Source organism: Petromyzon marinus, chromosome 43, assembly GCF_048934315.1.
Source record: "Petromyzon marinus isolate PM22_M1 ecotype Great Lakes invasive population chromosome 43, UKy_Petmar_22M1.pri1.0, whole genome shotgun sequence".
NCBI lineage: Eukaryota > Metazoa > Chordata > Hyperoartia > Petromyzontiformes > Petromyzontidae > Petromyzon > Petromyzon marinus.
In genome coordinates, this window is record NC_133709.1 from 9419888 (window position 1) to 9435609 (window position 15722).

Below are 15722 nucleotides of genomic sequence, written 5' to 3' on the forward strand. Positions count from 1 at the left end.
GTCGTGGAGATACACACAAGGTCAAAGACACACACAGGGTCACAGACACACACCCACAGTCATAGAGATACACACAGGGTCGTGGAGATACACACAGGGTCGTGGAGATACACACAAGGTCAAAGACACACAGGGTCACAGACACACACCCACAGTCATAGAGATACACACAGGGTCGTGGAGATACACACAAGGTCAAAGACACACACAGGGTCACAGACACACACCCACAGTCATAGAGATACACACAGGGTCGTGGAGATACACACAGGGTCGTGGAGATACACACAAGGTCAAAGACACACACAGGGTCACAGACACACACCCACAGTCATAGAGATACACACAGGGTCGTGGAGATACACACAAGGTCAAAGACACACACAGGGTCACAGACACACACCCACAGTCATAGAGATACACACAGGGTCGTGGAGATACACACAAGGTCAAAGACACACACAGGGTCACAGACACACACACAGTCATAGAGATACACACAGGGTCGTGGAAATACACACAAGGTCAAAGACACACACAGGGTCACAGACACACACCCACAGTCATAGAGATACACACAGGGTCGTGGAGATACACACAGGGTCGTGGAGATACACACAAGGTCAAAGACACACACAGGGTCACAGACACACACCCACAGTCATAGAGATACACACAGGGTCGTGGAGATACACACAAGGTCAAAGACACACACAGGGTCATAGACACACACACAGTCATAGAGATACACACAGGGTTGTGGAGATACACACAAGGTCAAAGACACACACACAGTCATAGAGATACACACAGGGTCGTGGAGATACACACAAGGTCAAAGACATACACAGGGTCACAGGCACACACACAGTCATAGATATACACACAGGGTCGTGGAGATACACACAAGGTCAAAGACACACACAGGGTCACAGAGATATATGTAGTCATAGAGATACACACAGGGTCGTGAAGATACACACAAGGTCAAAGACACACACAGAGTCACAGAGATATATGCAGTTATAGAGATACACACGGGGTCAAAGAGATACACGCAGTTATGGAGATACACACCCACCGTGATGGAGATGAACACAGGATCAGAGATAAACACAGGGTCGTAGAGATATAAACAGTCGCAGACACACACACAGGGTCATCGACACATTTATAGAGATGCACACACAAACAGTCATAGATACACACACACAGATATTCACTAAGTGTGGGTTTCGACACCACCACGTTGCTTGTGCCAGGCTAGATGCACTTTAGGGTTATCACGTGAAATGTGGAAGGCTCTCTGGTCAGGGGATAGACCCAGGTGTTATGAGTTGACTGACAGATGCACCACCTGCGCTCCCCACTGTGCCAAGTCTTATAGACAAACGGGCATACACTGACCACACACCGAATTAACACACAGACACAAAGACAAAGCTCCCCCATTTAGCCTTAACATATGTTTGGGGCAAGTGCTGTTAGCGAGCACCTATGAAGGCCGGCACGTCACAAGAGCGGGTGGGTGGCCAGCACCACGTCCAGCCACTATTGCCTCCCCGGTGGCAACGGTTACACATCGCACCAAGTACTCATTTTAGGCCGAGTTGACCTAGGGAAGGCCCAGGACTAGTTCAGATAATCATCACTGGTGTTCGTGGCCGTGAACAGAAATAAAACTCGGTTCGCCGGGTTCATAGCGCAGCGCACTAACCACTACACGACCTACACATACAAAGATGGGCACACAAACACACACAGAGGTGACAGAGAGCTCTCTCTCCCACATAAATACACGCGTTTCTATTTTGAGCGCGGTTAGATTTTTGAGCAAGCGCTGTTAGTGAGATGCTTGTATATCAGTTGCACACATGCACCATGCACGGTACCCTATGTTGGGAAGGTCACTCAGGACGCAATCCGTTTTTGGTTACGTAACAACCCGCGACTGAAAATGTAACACATTCATAACTAACACTGTGTTTGGCTCTACAATAAAAATATATATAGTAGAAGACGTTTCGGGCCAGGAGCTTCCGTCTTCAGGTGGGAAAGTCAATGCAGAATATCTGTGCGTTGACTTTTCCACCTGAAGACGGAAGCTTGTGTTGCCTCCGAAACGTCGTGATTTAATTATATTCTTTTATTTTGTTTTATTTTATCTACATGACTTCACCGAATAAAACCAAAGAGTATGAATCCTTGCAGTCACGAAAGCTTCAAATCTAGAATTAGTACTGGATTGTTTCAAATGGCGGTAATTGGATTGCGTCTCCAACTGCTGCGGGTTCTTGAAATTATGGCGTGGGAGAGATTAACACTCAGTGTGTCAGTGTGTGGAGTGAGGGTGGGGAGGACCGAGAGCACAGCGTTTTAGCGCTGGTATCAGTTGCCCGCAAGTCCACTCAGCTCCAAGTCCTCCTTTACCGCATCAGGCCCATCTCCTCTCCACCCCGTGCCGCGCCCTTTATGACCGTATCCGTTGGGCATGCGGTTGGCGGCTGGGCATTCGGGGCTACGCGATCCAGACAAGATTTTGATCACCTGCCTGTGGAGCTCGCTCATGGGACTGTGTGTCACACGCACACACAGACCCAAAGCACGCGCACGCTTACAAAAGACAAAAATCCCCCCGTATAGCCTGTAACAGACTGTTGGGGCAAGTGCTGTTAGCGAGCACCTATGAAAGCTGGAACGGTACACGAGAGGGCGGGTGGCCAGCAACCACGCCCGGCCGCCTTTGTCTCCCCAGTGGCGATGTTTACACGCCACACCAGGTTCTCAAGACCGGTTCAGATAACTGTCACTGGTGTTGGCTGTGAGCGGGAATCGAGCTCGGGTCGCCGGGTTCGGAGTGCAGCGCGCTAATCGCTACAACAACAACCGCCATTCGCCACTAAGTGGCGGTGACGTCACCACGACGCTTGTGCCAGGCCATGTGCACCTTGAGGCCACGTGAAGTGTCGAACGCCCGTGGGCAGGAGGTCACGGGGCAGACCCAGGTGCCACGGGTCGACTGACTGAGACGACTGGCTGGTGCACCACCTGTGCCCCCTACTGTGCCAACCTGCTGTGCTTTAGCCACCCGGCGCTCCGCTCGTTGTTGTGAGCGTCGCTCCTCCGCCCTCCGTTGTTGTTGGAGGGCGACTGCCTCCAACTGCCCAATAGCGTCCTTCACGAGCCTCCTCCACAGAGGCCGATCTTGACACCGCTGGTACCAGCCATCGGCAAGTCCACTCAGCTCCACGTCCTCCTGTACCACATCACTCCATCTGTTCTCTAGCCTGTGCCGCGCCCGTTTAGCCCCCTCGATCCGGCCGAACAAAAGCTGTTTTGGCACGCGGTGGCTGGGCATGCGGGCTACATGACCCAGCCAACGCAGCCTTGCCTGCCGGAGGAGCTCACCGATGGGACCATGCCCAGATCTTTCAAGGATTTGTGAGCTCCTCACACAATCCAGCCTGGTTAAACCCAGGATGGATCGTAGACAGGCTAGCCTAAATGTTTCTAACCGGCGAAGATGTTCCATTAAGGGGGTCCACGTTTCGCAAGCGTAGAGAAGGGAGGGAATGACCGTGGCCGAGAAGACCTGAAGCTTAGTGCGGAGCTTAATCGCTACACAACCGCTCACACACACACAGGCGTACACAGAAATAAGGAAGCACTGTTAAGGATGGCTCGGCAAACAAATAGTGGTGTGGTTAACAGCGTTGACGTTTTTACACAATGCACCAGGTACTCGTTTGGCTGAGCCGACCTGGGGGAAGCCCAGAACCGATTTTGGGTATAACTCAATTTTCCGGGTTCACAGTGCAGTGCACTGACCGCTACACTACCTCTTACCACAGTCACAGGATTATGCGCAGTCTCGCAAAGACACAGCGTTACACACACAACCACAGACTTGAACGCATATACTTACAGGCATACACACACACGGCCGTACAATCGCATACATATACAGTGAGGGAAAAAAGTGTTTGATCCCCTGCTGATTTTGTACGTTTGCCCACTGACAAAGAAATGATCAGTCTATAATTTTAATGGTAGGTTTATTTGAACAGTGAGAGACAGAATAACAACAACAAATCCAGAAAAACGCATGTCAAAAATGTTATAAATTGATTTGCATTTTAATGAGGGAAATAAGTATTTGACCCCTCTGCAAAACATGACTTAGTACTTGGTGGCAAAACCCTTGTTGGCAATCACAGAGGTCAGGTGTTTCTTGTAGTTGGCCACCAGGTTTGCACACATCTCAGGAGGGATTTTGTCCCACTCCTCTTTGCAGATCTTCTCCAAGTCATTAAGGTTTCGAGGCTGACGTTTGGCGACTAGAACCTTCAGCTTCCTCCACAGATTTTCTATGGGATTAAGGTCTGGAGACTGGCTATGCCACTCCAGGACCTTAATGTGCTTCTTCTTGAGCCACTCCTTTGTTGCCTTGGCCGTGTGTTTTGGGTCATTGTCATGCTGGAATACCCATCCACGACCCATTTTCAATGCCCTGGCTGAGGGAAGGAGGTTCTCACCCAAGATTTGACGGTACATGGCCCTGTCTATCGTCCCTTTGATGCGGTGAAGTTGTCCTGTCCCCTTAGCAGAAAAACACCCCCAAAGCATAATGTTTCCACCTCCATGTTTGACGGTGGGGATGGTGTTCTTGGGGTCATAGGCAGCATTCCTCCTCCAAACACGGCAAGTTGAGTTGATGCCAAAGAGTTCCATTTTGGTCTCATCTGACCACAACACTTTCACCCAGTTGTCCTCTGACTCATTCAGATGTTCATTGGCAAACTTCAGACGGGCATGTATATGTGCTTTCTTGAGCAGGGGGACCTTGCGGGCGCTGCAGGATTTCAGTCCTTCACGGCGTAGTGTTACCAAATATTTTCTTGGTGACTATGATTCCAGCTGCCTTGAGATCATTGACAAGATCATCCCGTGTAGTTCTGGGCTGATTCCTCACCGTTCTCATGATCATTGCAACTCCACGAGGTGAGATCTTGCATGGAGCCCCAGGCCGAGGGAGATTGACAGTTCTTTTGTGTTTCTTCCATTTGCGAATAATCGCACCAACTGTTGTCACCTTCTCACCAAGCTGCTTGGCAATGGTCTTGTAGCCCATTCCAGCCTTGTGTAGGTCTACAATCTTGTCCCTGACATCCTTGGAGAGCTCTTTGGTCTTGGCCATGGTGGAGAGTTTGGAATCTGATTGATTGATTGCTTCTGTGGACAGGTGTCTTTTATACAGGTAACAAGCTGAGATTAGGAGCACTCCCTTTAAGAGTGTGCTCCTAATCTCAGCTTGTTACCTGTATAAAAGACACCTGGGAGCCAGAAATCTTTATGATTGAGAGGGGGTCAAATACTTATTTCCCTCATTAAAATGCAAATCAAATTAGAACATTTTTGACATGCGTTTTTCTGGATTTTGTTGTTGTTATTCTGTCTCTCACTGTTCAAATAAACCTACCATTAAAATTATACACTGATCATTTCTTTGTCAGTGGGCAAACGTACAAAATCAGCAGGGGATCAAATACTTTTTTCCCCCACTGTACAGATTTAACAAATCAACACAGGGGAGGGCCCTAGTGACCGATTCAGTCATCACTCGCCACTTGTGTCAGCCGTGGTCGGGTGTTGAAATCAGATTGCTGGGATTCCACTGGACCACTGTTGCCCACACAAACACGTATAAAGAGAAGATACACACGAGACAAAGCTCCCTGTAACTGTTTCAAACAGGCACGGATGTTCTTTAAGAGCACTCCATGTTTAGCAAGCATAGAGAAGAGAGGGAATTACTATGGCCGAGAAGACCTGGAGCTTCGTATGGAGTAGCAGGTCAGCAGCTAGCTTCAAGACAGTGAAATGCAGCCGATGAAAATATAACGCTGCTTAAATTATTCTGAGTGAGACCTCCGCTGCAAAACCATAACTAGTCATAACCACACTGCACCCCCTCAACTCCCTGAGTGATGGGGAGTTGAGGGGGTGCAGTGTTTGATGACACACAATACCCAGGCAGGTGCTTGTTTTTGGGAGGGGCTTCAAGTAAGCCCCCCACCTTTTCATGGCACATTCAAGGTTCAGTAGTAATTGCACCCACTCCTCAGAGTGAGCAGCAATTACCAGGTCATCATCATACTTAACATGGTTGACCAATAAGGAGCCATCCCTTGACTGGGCTGGGGCACTGATGAGCCTCTCAATGTATCAAACTGTGGTCAAAAAAGATGTTTAATAATGGAGGGGCCAGAGGACATCCCTGTCACACCCAGAGAATGGCTCCGACTCCAGGCCACCACAGCTTTACCCGGGCCAGCCCACCATCATGAAGGCCCTTAATGATTGTGAGCAGAGGGTCAGGGACCCCAAAAGCACGAATAACTGTGATCCCTAGCCTATTGATTATATCATCAGCCTTGACCAAGTCAATAAAGCACATCAAATTACAAAGACAAAGATCCCCCATATAGCCTTAACAGACTGTTGGGGCAAGAGCTATTAGCGAGCACCTATGAAAGTTGGCACGGCACACGAGAGGGTGGCTGGCCAGCACCACGCCCGACCGCCTTTGTCTACCCAGTGGAGATGTTTACACACCACACCGAGGGGAGACCCAGGACAAGTTGAAGTATATTCGTCACTGGTGTTGGCCGTGAGCGGGAATCGCATTTGCGTTGCCGGGTTTGTAGCGTTAACTGCTACACTACCACTCCAGACATAAAATTACACACATACTGATACACACACACCGATACACACACTTGGCATTACATGGGTCCTGGCCAGCACAGACCCAATGAAAATAGGCAACGGGGAAACAAGGGGACACGATGACCCTGTAAGAGTATCCCCCCCCCTCAACCATCTCCCCACCCCACACCTTTTCCTCCCTCTGGGCCAGGAACTCCATGTGAGGGCCATTTATGTATTTATAATTTCCAGGAGGGCCGCACTGAGTTGTACGACTCTTTTGTCAGGAGGGTCCCGCCGCAATTAGTTTTGACTTTTTTAAAGATGTTTTCAGCCAATGAATGACGAGTGTTTATTGTATGCGCCGGGAGGAAACCGGATCGCCCGGAGAAGATCGAGGTTCGTAGTGCAGCACGCTTACCGCCACATCCCCGCTCCCCGCACACACACCTACACACATGCACACACATACACATGCATGTTCATGCCATAAATCAGAAGGCCAAGTCTGAAAGTGCTTGTGCCAAGCCGGGTGGCATAAAAATTGTTTGGATGGCACAAGAGCAGAAAACATCTCTCTACTCGTACACACGCACGCGCGCGCACACACACAGAGATTAATAGGTGTGTTAATTTTACACACAGTCAAGGTGCCCTTACAAGCTGGGCAGGACCGTCTGTTAGTGAGCCTCTGTTAGATAGCATGTGCAAAATGTTTAGTAGGAGTGGCAGCAACAGTGGGTGAGGCCTTGCCACTGTAGCTCTGGTGTTTGGAATGCTGCTGCTGCTACTGCTGTTTCTAATTTGTTGTTCATTAACTTTAACGATGCAGTAAGGCTCGAGTTTTCAATGTATATAATCGCATGTGCAAATTCTACATGGATATGCAAGGTGGTCGTTAAGTCAGGAACCATCAGGTTATTTCATTTCTTTTAACACTGGCATTAAAACATTGAAATTGTTTAAGTTAATGTTTTACCTTTGATAATGATTTATTTATCCTCTTGCTCTTTTGGTGACATTTAAAAATGGAAAGAAAATTGACGAAAGACGAATGAGTTCAATTCGTCTTCATGTACGCTAAAGAAGGCAGCTGTAATAAAAAAAGAAATCCTCACTTCATTTTAAATTCATGCATCGTGCATTCATGTTCATGGAAGTCAGATTGAACATTCGTTAAAGTAAATTAGATAACCCATTTGGTTTCGTGAAGGAAAATAACTCAATGTGTCCTGACTGTTGGGCCACCCTGTGGTACAATTCCCATTTTTTATTTAAACATCAAGGTCAAGAGGTCAGAATAGCAAAACTCCGTTGCGGACCCCCGAGCTCTCCAACACGTGCTTGAGGTTACATTAACGAGTCGAGCACAATTTCAATCAACCTCCTGGAGGACTCTGGTGACATCGCTACGTGTACACAGTGCAGCTCTTCCGTCAATCCACTGCTGGAGGGGGAGGCCTCCCGACCCTCCCCCACGTGCATCGCGAGCCACGGCGATCACGTCGCCAGCGCGGGTCGGCGAAGGCTACGACGGGCAGCCACTGCAGTGAACGTCACTGTAGCGCTAAGGAGGGGGGGGGCGATCCTGAAAGTCATTTTAAAGTCAAGTTTTTGTTTCCTTTTATATTTAACAAGGCTTCAAAAACTGGCATCAGGCAGCCGGGCACCACGCAGTCCCTACAGCTTCTTTCACCCATGCAATTATTTTGGCGGAGGCCAAACTGGAGCTATTCCCTTTTTAAATAATCTAGATTGAAAACTAATTTCTTCAAGAACTGCTTTTTGGTGTTTAGTTTGTTGTCATTCCCCCGCACCTCCGATTAGCACGGTTGGATATGTGCGGTGAGAAAGAAGTAAAATGTACGAATGTACATATGGGCCGCTGGGCCCATGACCTTCTGGCATCGGTGATAGGAGCAGCAGCGGCCGTCCTCAACTACTGGTGATCATCATCATTATCGTCGTCGTCGTCACCGTATCCCTTCTGCTGCTGACGTTTCTGTACGATTCCTCTCTGTTCTCATGCCTCCTCCCACCTTCCCTCTATCAGTTTACCTCTTTCACGGTCGTCCTCTGCCTCTGTGGCCTCCTACGTATATATCTAACAAGGGTTCTTGGGGTTCTGCACTCCCACCAATTCACTTTCCCGGACACCTACAAACAGCTCACAGCAGCAGTGGCGGTAGTAGCAGCGGCAGGTAGTAACAGCAGTAGTGGTAGTAACAGTATCTGGAGCAACGGTGAAAGCTGTCAAACGCACGGTGCTGGAACGGACGACGCCACGAGCGGGAAAAACGGAAGGAAGTTTGAGCTGACAACAAGGGCCATGGTCCGAAATGTCGCCTGTTGTAGTTGTCCCTATATCTTTGGGCCCACAGTGTTGTTATTGACGAACGTGCCGAGCGCTAGCCTTGTTGCTTGTTCCTCGGCACCGCTGCCGACACAACAGCAGCCAAATTGCAACGGGAAAACTGAACGCTTGTGAAATTGGTTCAGTGGATTCGAGTGTTCGCCTTCGGGCCTTGGCAGCAGCTGTAATGTTAATGTTCATCTCATGCGAACAACGGCACTAACATCGACAGTCATCGTCATAACCCTACCGCTAGTCTATCCGTAACGCTAACGAAACCCTCTGACCCCAGTGGTAAATATTAAGTCTAACCCGGCCCTAATCGATACTCGAGTCTTAAACATTAACCGTAAGCTTACCCAAATATCTCAAGCCTAACCTTCATAAGACCCTTGTCCTTAACCCGAACTAACTCGAAGCCTAATCTTACATTTTAAACTAAAACTAATTGTAATGCAAGCTTAACACCTTAACTATAAGCTGGCCATAACCCGAGTACTAAAACTATTAAACTCTTAATTATAACCCAAGCCTTGCTCAATTATAACTCGAGTCTTAAAATCTAACCGTAACCCAAACCTAACGATCATCGTGTCAAAACTCTCCAAAGTCTTAAAGTCTAACCCTACCCCCAACCTAACTCTAAGGCACTGTTAAGGCAACTTCCATCCACACACAAACCCTTAACGCCAACCCTGCCAGCAACCATAACTTCTCTCCAAATGACTTGGGGTGAACTTTACCTCTTCCTTGGGCGTCTACTTTATTAACTTCACATGCAGGTTGTTCTCGCAGGAAAGTGTTACGATTCGTAATTGACGTTTGTGTCGGGTGATGGAGGGTTCTTATTTACGCAAATTCGGTCAGATCGTTACGGGGCCAAACCCGCAAAAAAAAACACTTAATGAATTGTCGAGCCTTGTCCTGCAGTCGCTGGTCGATTTGAAATTAGGTGGGCATCTGACCAGTCACTTTATATATCCCACACAGCGCAAAGAAAACTGTCGCTTGCACCAGGAATTTGAAAAAAACCAGTGACGGCGGCTAAAATTATCCACCGTGGGACCAACAACATGCGGGGTGCCAAGAGGTCATTCTAGCGGCCTGACCAACGCTCACCATGCCACAGAGCATTCTGGGGCTTCACCGTTTCTACCGCAGGCGGAAAGACAGGAAGGGGTGAGTAGAACGGAGGAGTGTGCAACCCAAACACAGCCAGCGTGTGTTATTTTGTCGATGTCCGTCAGACCTTCGTATGTGCTCAAGACACTGATTGTCGAAACCGGCCCAGAGTTTTGCTTGCACTGAACCAATTCTGATGACATTATGCCATCCCAGAAGGCCTTGCGGTCGACAGGAAGTGTGCACTCCCAGAAGGCCACGTGGTTGATGAGTAGTGTAAACATATTGTCTAATTATTTATGTTGCATATCAGGCTGCCCAATAAAACTTCAAAATCATCGGTCGAAGTGATATCCCGTGCTGAAAATGTGTCTGCCATCCTGAACATATTGTGATAATAATGTATTTATTTACACAGGAAATATTGACAGAGTCTCACGACTCTTCTTCAAGAGGGTCCTGCCAAATTTGTGCAGTAGGGGGCAATGTTACTTTCTCTCATCTCAATTGAGTGATTTGCAGGTAATATTTTAGTATTGGGATATTTGGGTAATATAACTGTTTTTATTAGCTATGAAAGGAAACCGGAGAGGCCAGGGGAAACTCGTGCAGAACATGGAGAGATTATCCCAACTCTACATAGAGAGGTGCCCGAGTTGTGAATAATATCGAGGCCCGTCTTGCTGTGAGGCACAGGTGTTGACCACAGCCTCACCCATCATGCAATGCAGGATCCTAATGTCCTGGCAAGACTCCCCGGGTCCTCGCTCAGGGCTCAACACTGACAACGATCATCATCGTCACGTTGATTACCTTTGATCATCGCGTGACGATGATCAACAATTTTTTTTTATCATGATCATCGGCAGCAGCGCCGTCAGTCATCATGATCATCAACATCGTCGATCATGAGCATCGTTATTAATCATCATGATCATCAACATCGTTAATCATCATGAGCATTGTGAGCGAGATAATCAGCATCATTAATCAAGATCATCAGCATCGTCAATCAATGTGGTGATTATCATCATGATCATTATCATCGTGATCATCACCATCATGATCATCAGGGTCATCAGCAACATAATCGTCCTCCCTCCAGAGTTCTCAAAACTGACCACCACCTGTGCAGACAGGTCAACAGTGGTTGCCCTACAGACGATAGCATCCCCTGCCACGGAAATGTCGAATTTCTGCTGGCAGCCAGGGCTAGAAAGAAGACGGACGCCAGACCCCGACATTTGTTTGTATTCGTTGAGATCGGACGGAGACGAGAAACGGGAACAAAGCGAAGCGCAGTGTGGTGTTAGGGTTACACATTCCAGTTTGCGTTAATATTGCCGTGTACCGGCAAGAGTTCACCCTTTTTCCATTGGCACATCCGAGCCGAGCCAGCGTGGGGGGGGGGGGGGGGGGCGGGGGGCCCTCATGGTACAGGCGGTTTCCCCACTGGTGTTGGCCGAGCCGAACCGGAACCAAAACTGTGATATGCTGGGCCGCACAAGAAGACATCTGAATCTTGTTCGGGGCCAAGCAGGGCCGGGGGGGGGGGGGGGGGCAGGGCTAATGACAGGCGCTCACTGCGCGCAATGTCGGTCGATCAGTACGCCGTGAGATATGCGGCATCGCCACCGCCGCGTCATCTACGCACGAGTTGACTTGCTCATCGCGCGCGACGCCAACGGTACGGCTCGGCCTCCTCAGTGGGGAAAAACACACAACACCAGCGCCTCTTGAGCCACGCCGGGCTGACTCGGCACGACCACGGCGGAGGGGGCGGCTCGGTTGTACGGAGGAAAAAGAGGCCGTCAGAGTGGCCCTCCCGGGGCCCGGGTTACCTGTTGACGGACACAATGTCGGCCGCGCGGGGTATTCTTCGAATCCGACTGGGCGGGCGAGACCTGCTGGAGGGAGGCAGAGCCCTGAACCCACATCGTCCTCCTCGTCCCCCAAAAAGACGGGGACGGAATCGCTAAGGCAGTGGCCTTTCCCGTCCGATGTGTTGCCACACTCGTAAAATAATGCATAGCGGCTCTTGTGTCTGTGCGTGCATGCATGCGCGTGTGATCACGTTGGGGGGGGGTTGGCGTTTGTATCTGTGTGTCCGCACACACGCGTTGTCTGCGCGCATGTGCATGCGCATACATGTGCGCATATGCACGCGTGCGTGTATCCATTTGTCTTCGTATGCACATGTGTGTATCCGCACGTGTGTGTGTGTGTGCACATGTTCGTGTGTGTGTGCGCGCGCATGTATGTGCTGGCGTCCACTCTTCACAGCTTTACCTGGAGGCCAGGACAAGGGCGCTTGGGTTGTGGGGAGTGCGACCCTGCCTGGCACTTTCCCTTCGTCTCCTTCCCCTCTCCCCCGCTCTGCTTCTCCCCCACGCTCTCCTCGTTTCCGTTCTCCGAGTCGCAGCCCAAGTGCCGGACCACAATGCACCACTCCACCACATGGCGGCCCCTGTGGGCATTGAAGCGCGCACGTGTGACGCCCACGTGTGACTTGCGGACACCGAGGTAGGCCTCCCGGAGGAGAGTACCCAACGCCCGCAAGACACTACTGGCACTGCTGGCAGAGATTACTGGGACTGCTGAGTAATAATCATCATAATAATGTATTGATTTCAGCTAGCGTCATGCATTCAGACTATCACAAAACGCTGTCAAATGGGTTACCGGCAGGGTTTTTTCCACGGAGGAGCGGGAAACCACAGACAAAGCAGGAAGGCAGCCAGAAACCTCCAGGAAGAGATTACTGGGACTCCTGGAGGAGAGTACAAGCACTGCTGGAAGGGAGCACTCAGACTCCTGGAGGAGAGTCCTCGGATATCATGTTTCCTGGAGGAGGCTACTGAAGAGCATTCAGACCACCCCATTGCCCAGTGGTGTGACGCGTGGTGCGACACACGCACCTGTCGATGCACTTCTGCAGGGCCTCGTTAGCGATCTCCTTGAGGTTGACGAGCTTCTGCCCGCGGTAAAATCCGTCTGCAAAACACAAGGGGGAGGAGGAAGAGGAAGGATACATGGTGCCTACATTAACCACAAGCACCACCTGATCAAATGTCATTTTAAACACGGGAAAAAGTAAATCATTCATATGCTCGCATTACAGAACAATTTCCAACACGTGCTAGTATTGAATTAATATGAGGGCGATATTCAACAGTTCTCGAATAGCAACGCAACTTTACACTAAAGTTGCACTTACATTGGATCATCTTTACCAGAGTTACTGTGACCCGAAGTTATGAACAGACAGACAGAGCTAACGCACTACCCCTTTGATCAATGAGGCCGATATTAAACAGGATAGGTTCCCGATAGCAGACAACTTCATGCTCAAGTCTTGTTTATGCTGGATCATTGTTATGCAGGCAGAAGACGGACAGAGCTCATGTATTAACATGTGACTCAGGGGAAAAGTCAGAATCCTGAGCCAGCACTGCTGAGATCCTGCGAGTGTACTTGCGTACATGAATGTGTATACGCTGCGAGTGCATGTGCATGTGTGTGTACATGACAGTTTAAGTGTGCGACTGCGCGTGTGTGTAAATGAGAGTGTGTGTGTAAGCGCATGAGTGTGCATCTGTTCAACTGAGTACCGAGTAAATTGCTAACTGTTCTTGAGCGCACTCAAGAGATCTTGTAAATTCAGACATGAGCCTCTCAAAAAAACGGCGACAGTTTAGGCCTAAAATTCAGCCAGACTAAGTGCACGACCAAAGTTAATATGGTGGGGTTTTTGCGTGCAGCTATGACCAAAGGTTCACTCCACTTGAGAACCCGGTTTAACCGCGGGCAGTCGTAACCCAGACTCAAACCCAGAATGTCAGCGGTGCCAGCTCAGCGTCTCTGACCTCTGAGCCTAAATTGAAAACGAATTTCTTCAGAAATGCTTTTCCGCTTAGTTTGTTGTCCTTCCCCCCGCATCTCTGATTAGCACAGTTGGCTACATATGGTGCGAAAGAAGCTCAACAAACACATGAGCCACCCAGACATCTCCACTCACCACTTCTGTTATTGTCACATTTTAAACAATACTACAATGCAAGAGCCGTGAGGCTTAATGATGCTTTGTTTTTGATAAGGCATGCTCCTACACATCTCACATCCCATCACATTTAAAAGGGCACCTCCAGTGGCAGCAGCTGTCCCTGTGTGGCATACTGTGACTCAAGCACCTGGCCTGCAAACAAGCATTTATCTGCCAGTAAGGATGGGGGGGGGGGTTGTAGTGGGCGACGATTACTGCTGCTGTGGTGTAACCACAATTAGGATTGAAAGCCTGAATACATTCGCTCCGTCTGTCTCAACGGGGAGGCACGACAAGGCTTGCAAGAACGATCCAAACATGAACGACATTTTAGTAGAATGTTGCGTCGCTATTACTGGCCTACCCTGTCGAAAAAAGCAGCCGAATTTAGCAAAGGGTTCTTGGCCAAAATCCTGTTCAAACCCAGGGTGTGTCAGCGGCGCCGCTAACACAGCAGCGGCTCAAGGAGCTTCCCGGCCACCGTTATTTATTTTGATCACATCTGATGGTCCGATAGCAGACTTAATTGAACTGTAATCGAGCCAGAGTGCCTTTAGCAATGATTGAATAACGACATTCCAATTACATTAAGCCGGTATGGAGAGTGCGCACGCTTTGGGAGTGTGCACGTGTGTGTGTGTGCGCGCGAGTTGTGCGTTTGTGTATGGGGGAGTGGTGGACGGAGCGTGGTGCAGCGGTTAACGTGCCACGCAATGAACCCGGCGCCCCGAGCTCGACTCCAGCTCACGCCCACCAACACTAGTGACAATTATCTGAACTGGTCATGGGCCTCCCCCTAGGTCGACTCAGCCTTTAACGAGTACCTGGCACGATGCATACGTGTCGCTCACGAACAGCACTTGCCCCAAAAGGTCTGTTTATAGGTTATACGGGGGGGGGGGGCCTTCATCTTCGTCTTTTGAGTGCACGTTTGTGCCCAGGGAGTGGTGGTGATGCACAGTGATTCGGCGTCTGTGCGAGCGTTACCGGCTGTGATCAGCATGCAGCACTTGGAGTCCAGGATGCGCTCGCTCAGCGAGTCGGAGGAGAAACCTGCGAACTGAGACGACGCAGAGGAGGCGCGTTAACGCGGCGGCACGCCCTGTACACGCGCGCGTGCCGGGTCCCCGCAGCGTCTCGCCACATCCCACTGCCTCGACATGTCCGCTGCGACTCACGGAGCCTTGCCGCACGACGTCGCGACTCGCGGTGCACGACATCCGAGCCCTGCGTTCGTCTTCCCCGTGTTTCGCAATAGCCCAGTGGGGGGGGGGGGGGGGGGGAGCGGTGTCCTGCTGCGGTGTCCCCACCACGTGCAATGTGGTGCCCCCCCCCTCTCTGCTCCACATCACCGTTTCTCGAACACATGCCCCTTCTACGTGTGTACGTTGAACTTCTTCCGCACTGTACGTAGCCAAGCATGCTAGCCCTTGACAGATGCGTTCCGAAATCGCCACTATCCATCGGACGTCCTCCCATCTTGCAGTGCCCTACTGC

General features: G+C 50.0%; 1 protein-coding gene across 3 annotated transcripts in view; it reads right to left on the reverse strand.

Annotated features, from left to right (window-relative positions):
* The window catches only part of LOC116951658 (acetyl-coenzyme A synthetase, cytoplasmic-like), a 57631-nt gene that overhangs the window by 15131 nt on the left and 26778 nt on the right, over positions 1-15722 (reverse strand). The window contains exons 5-8 of one of the 3 annotated variants that reach the window (XM_076073806.1): positions 15213-15285; positions 13102-13177; positions 12473-12650; positions 12025-12087 (exon numbers count right to left, since the gene is read on the reverse strand). In XM_076073806.1, the coding sequence (XP_075929921.1) occupies positions 12025-12087; positions 12473-12650; positions 13102-13177; positions 15213-15285 (390 nt within the window). Of the gene's footprint in view, positions 1-12024; positions 12091-12472; positions 12651-13101; positions 13178-15212; positions 15286-15722 lie in introns of all 3 variants that reach the window. The other 2 variants (XM_076073805.1, XM_076073807.1) reach the window with 2 other exon arrangements.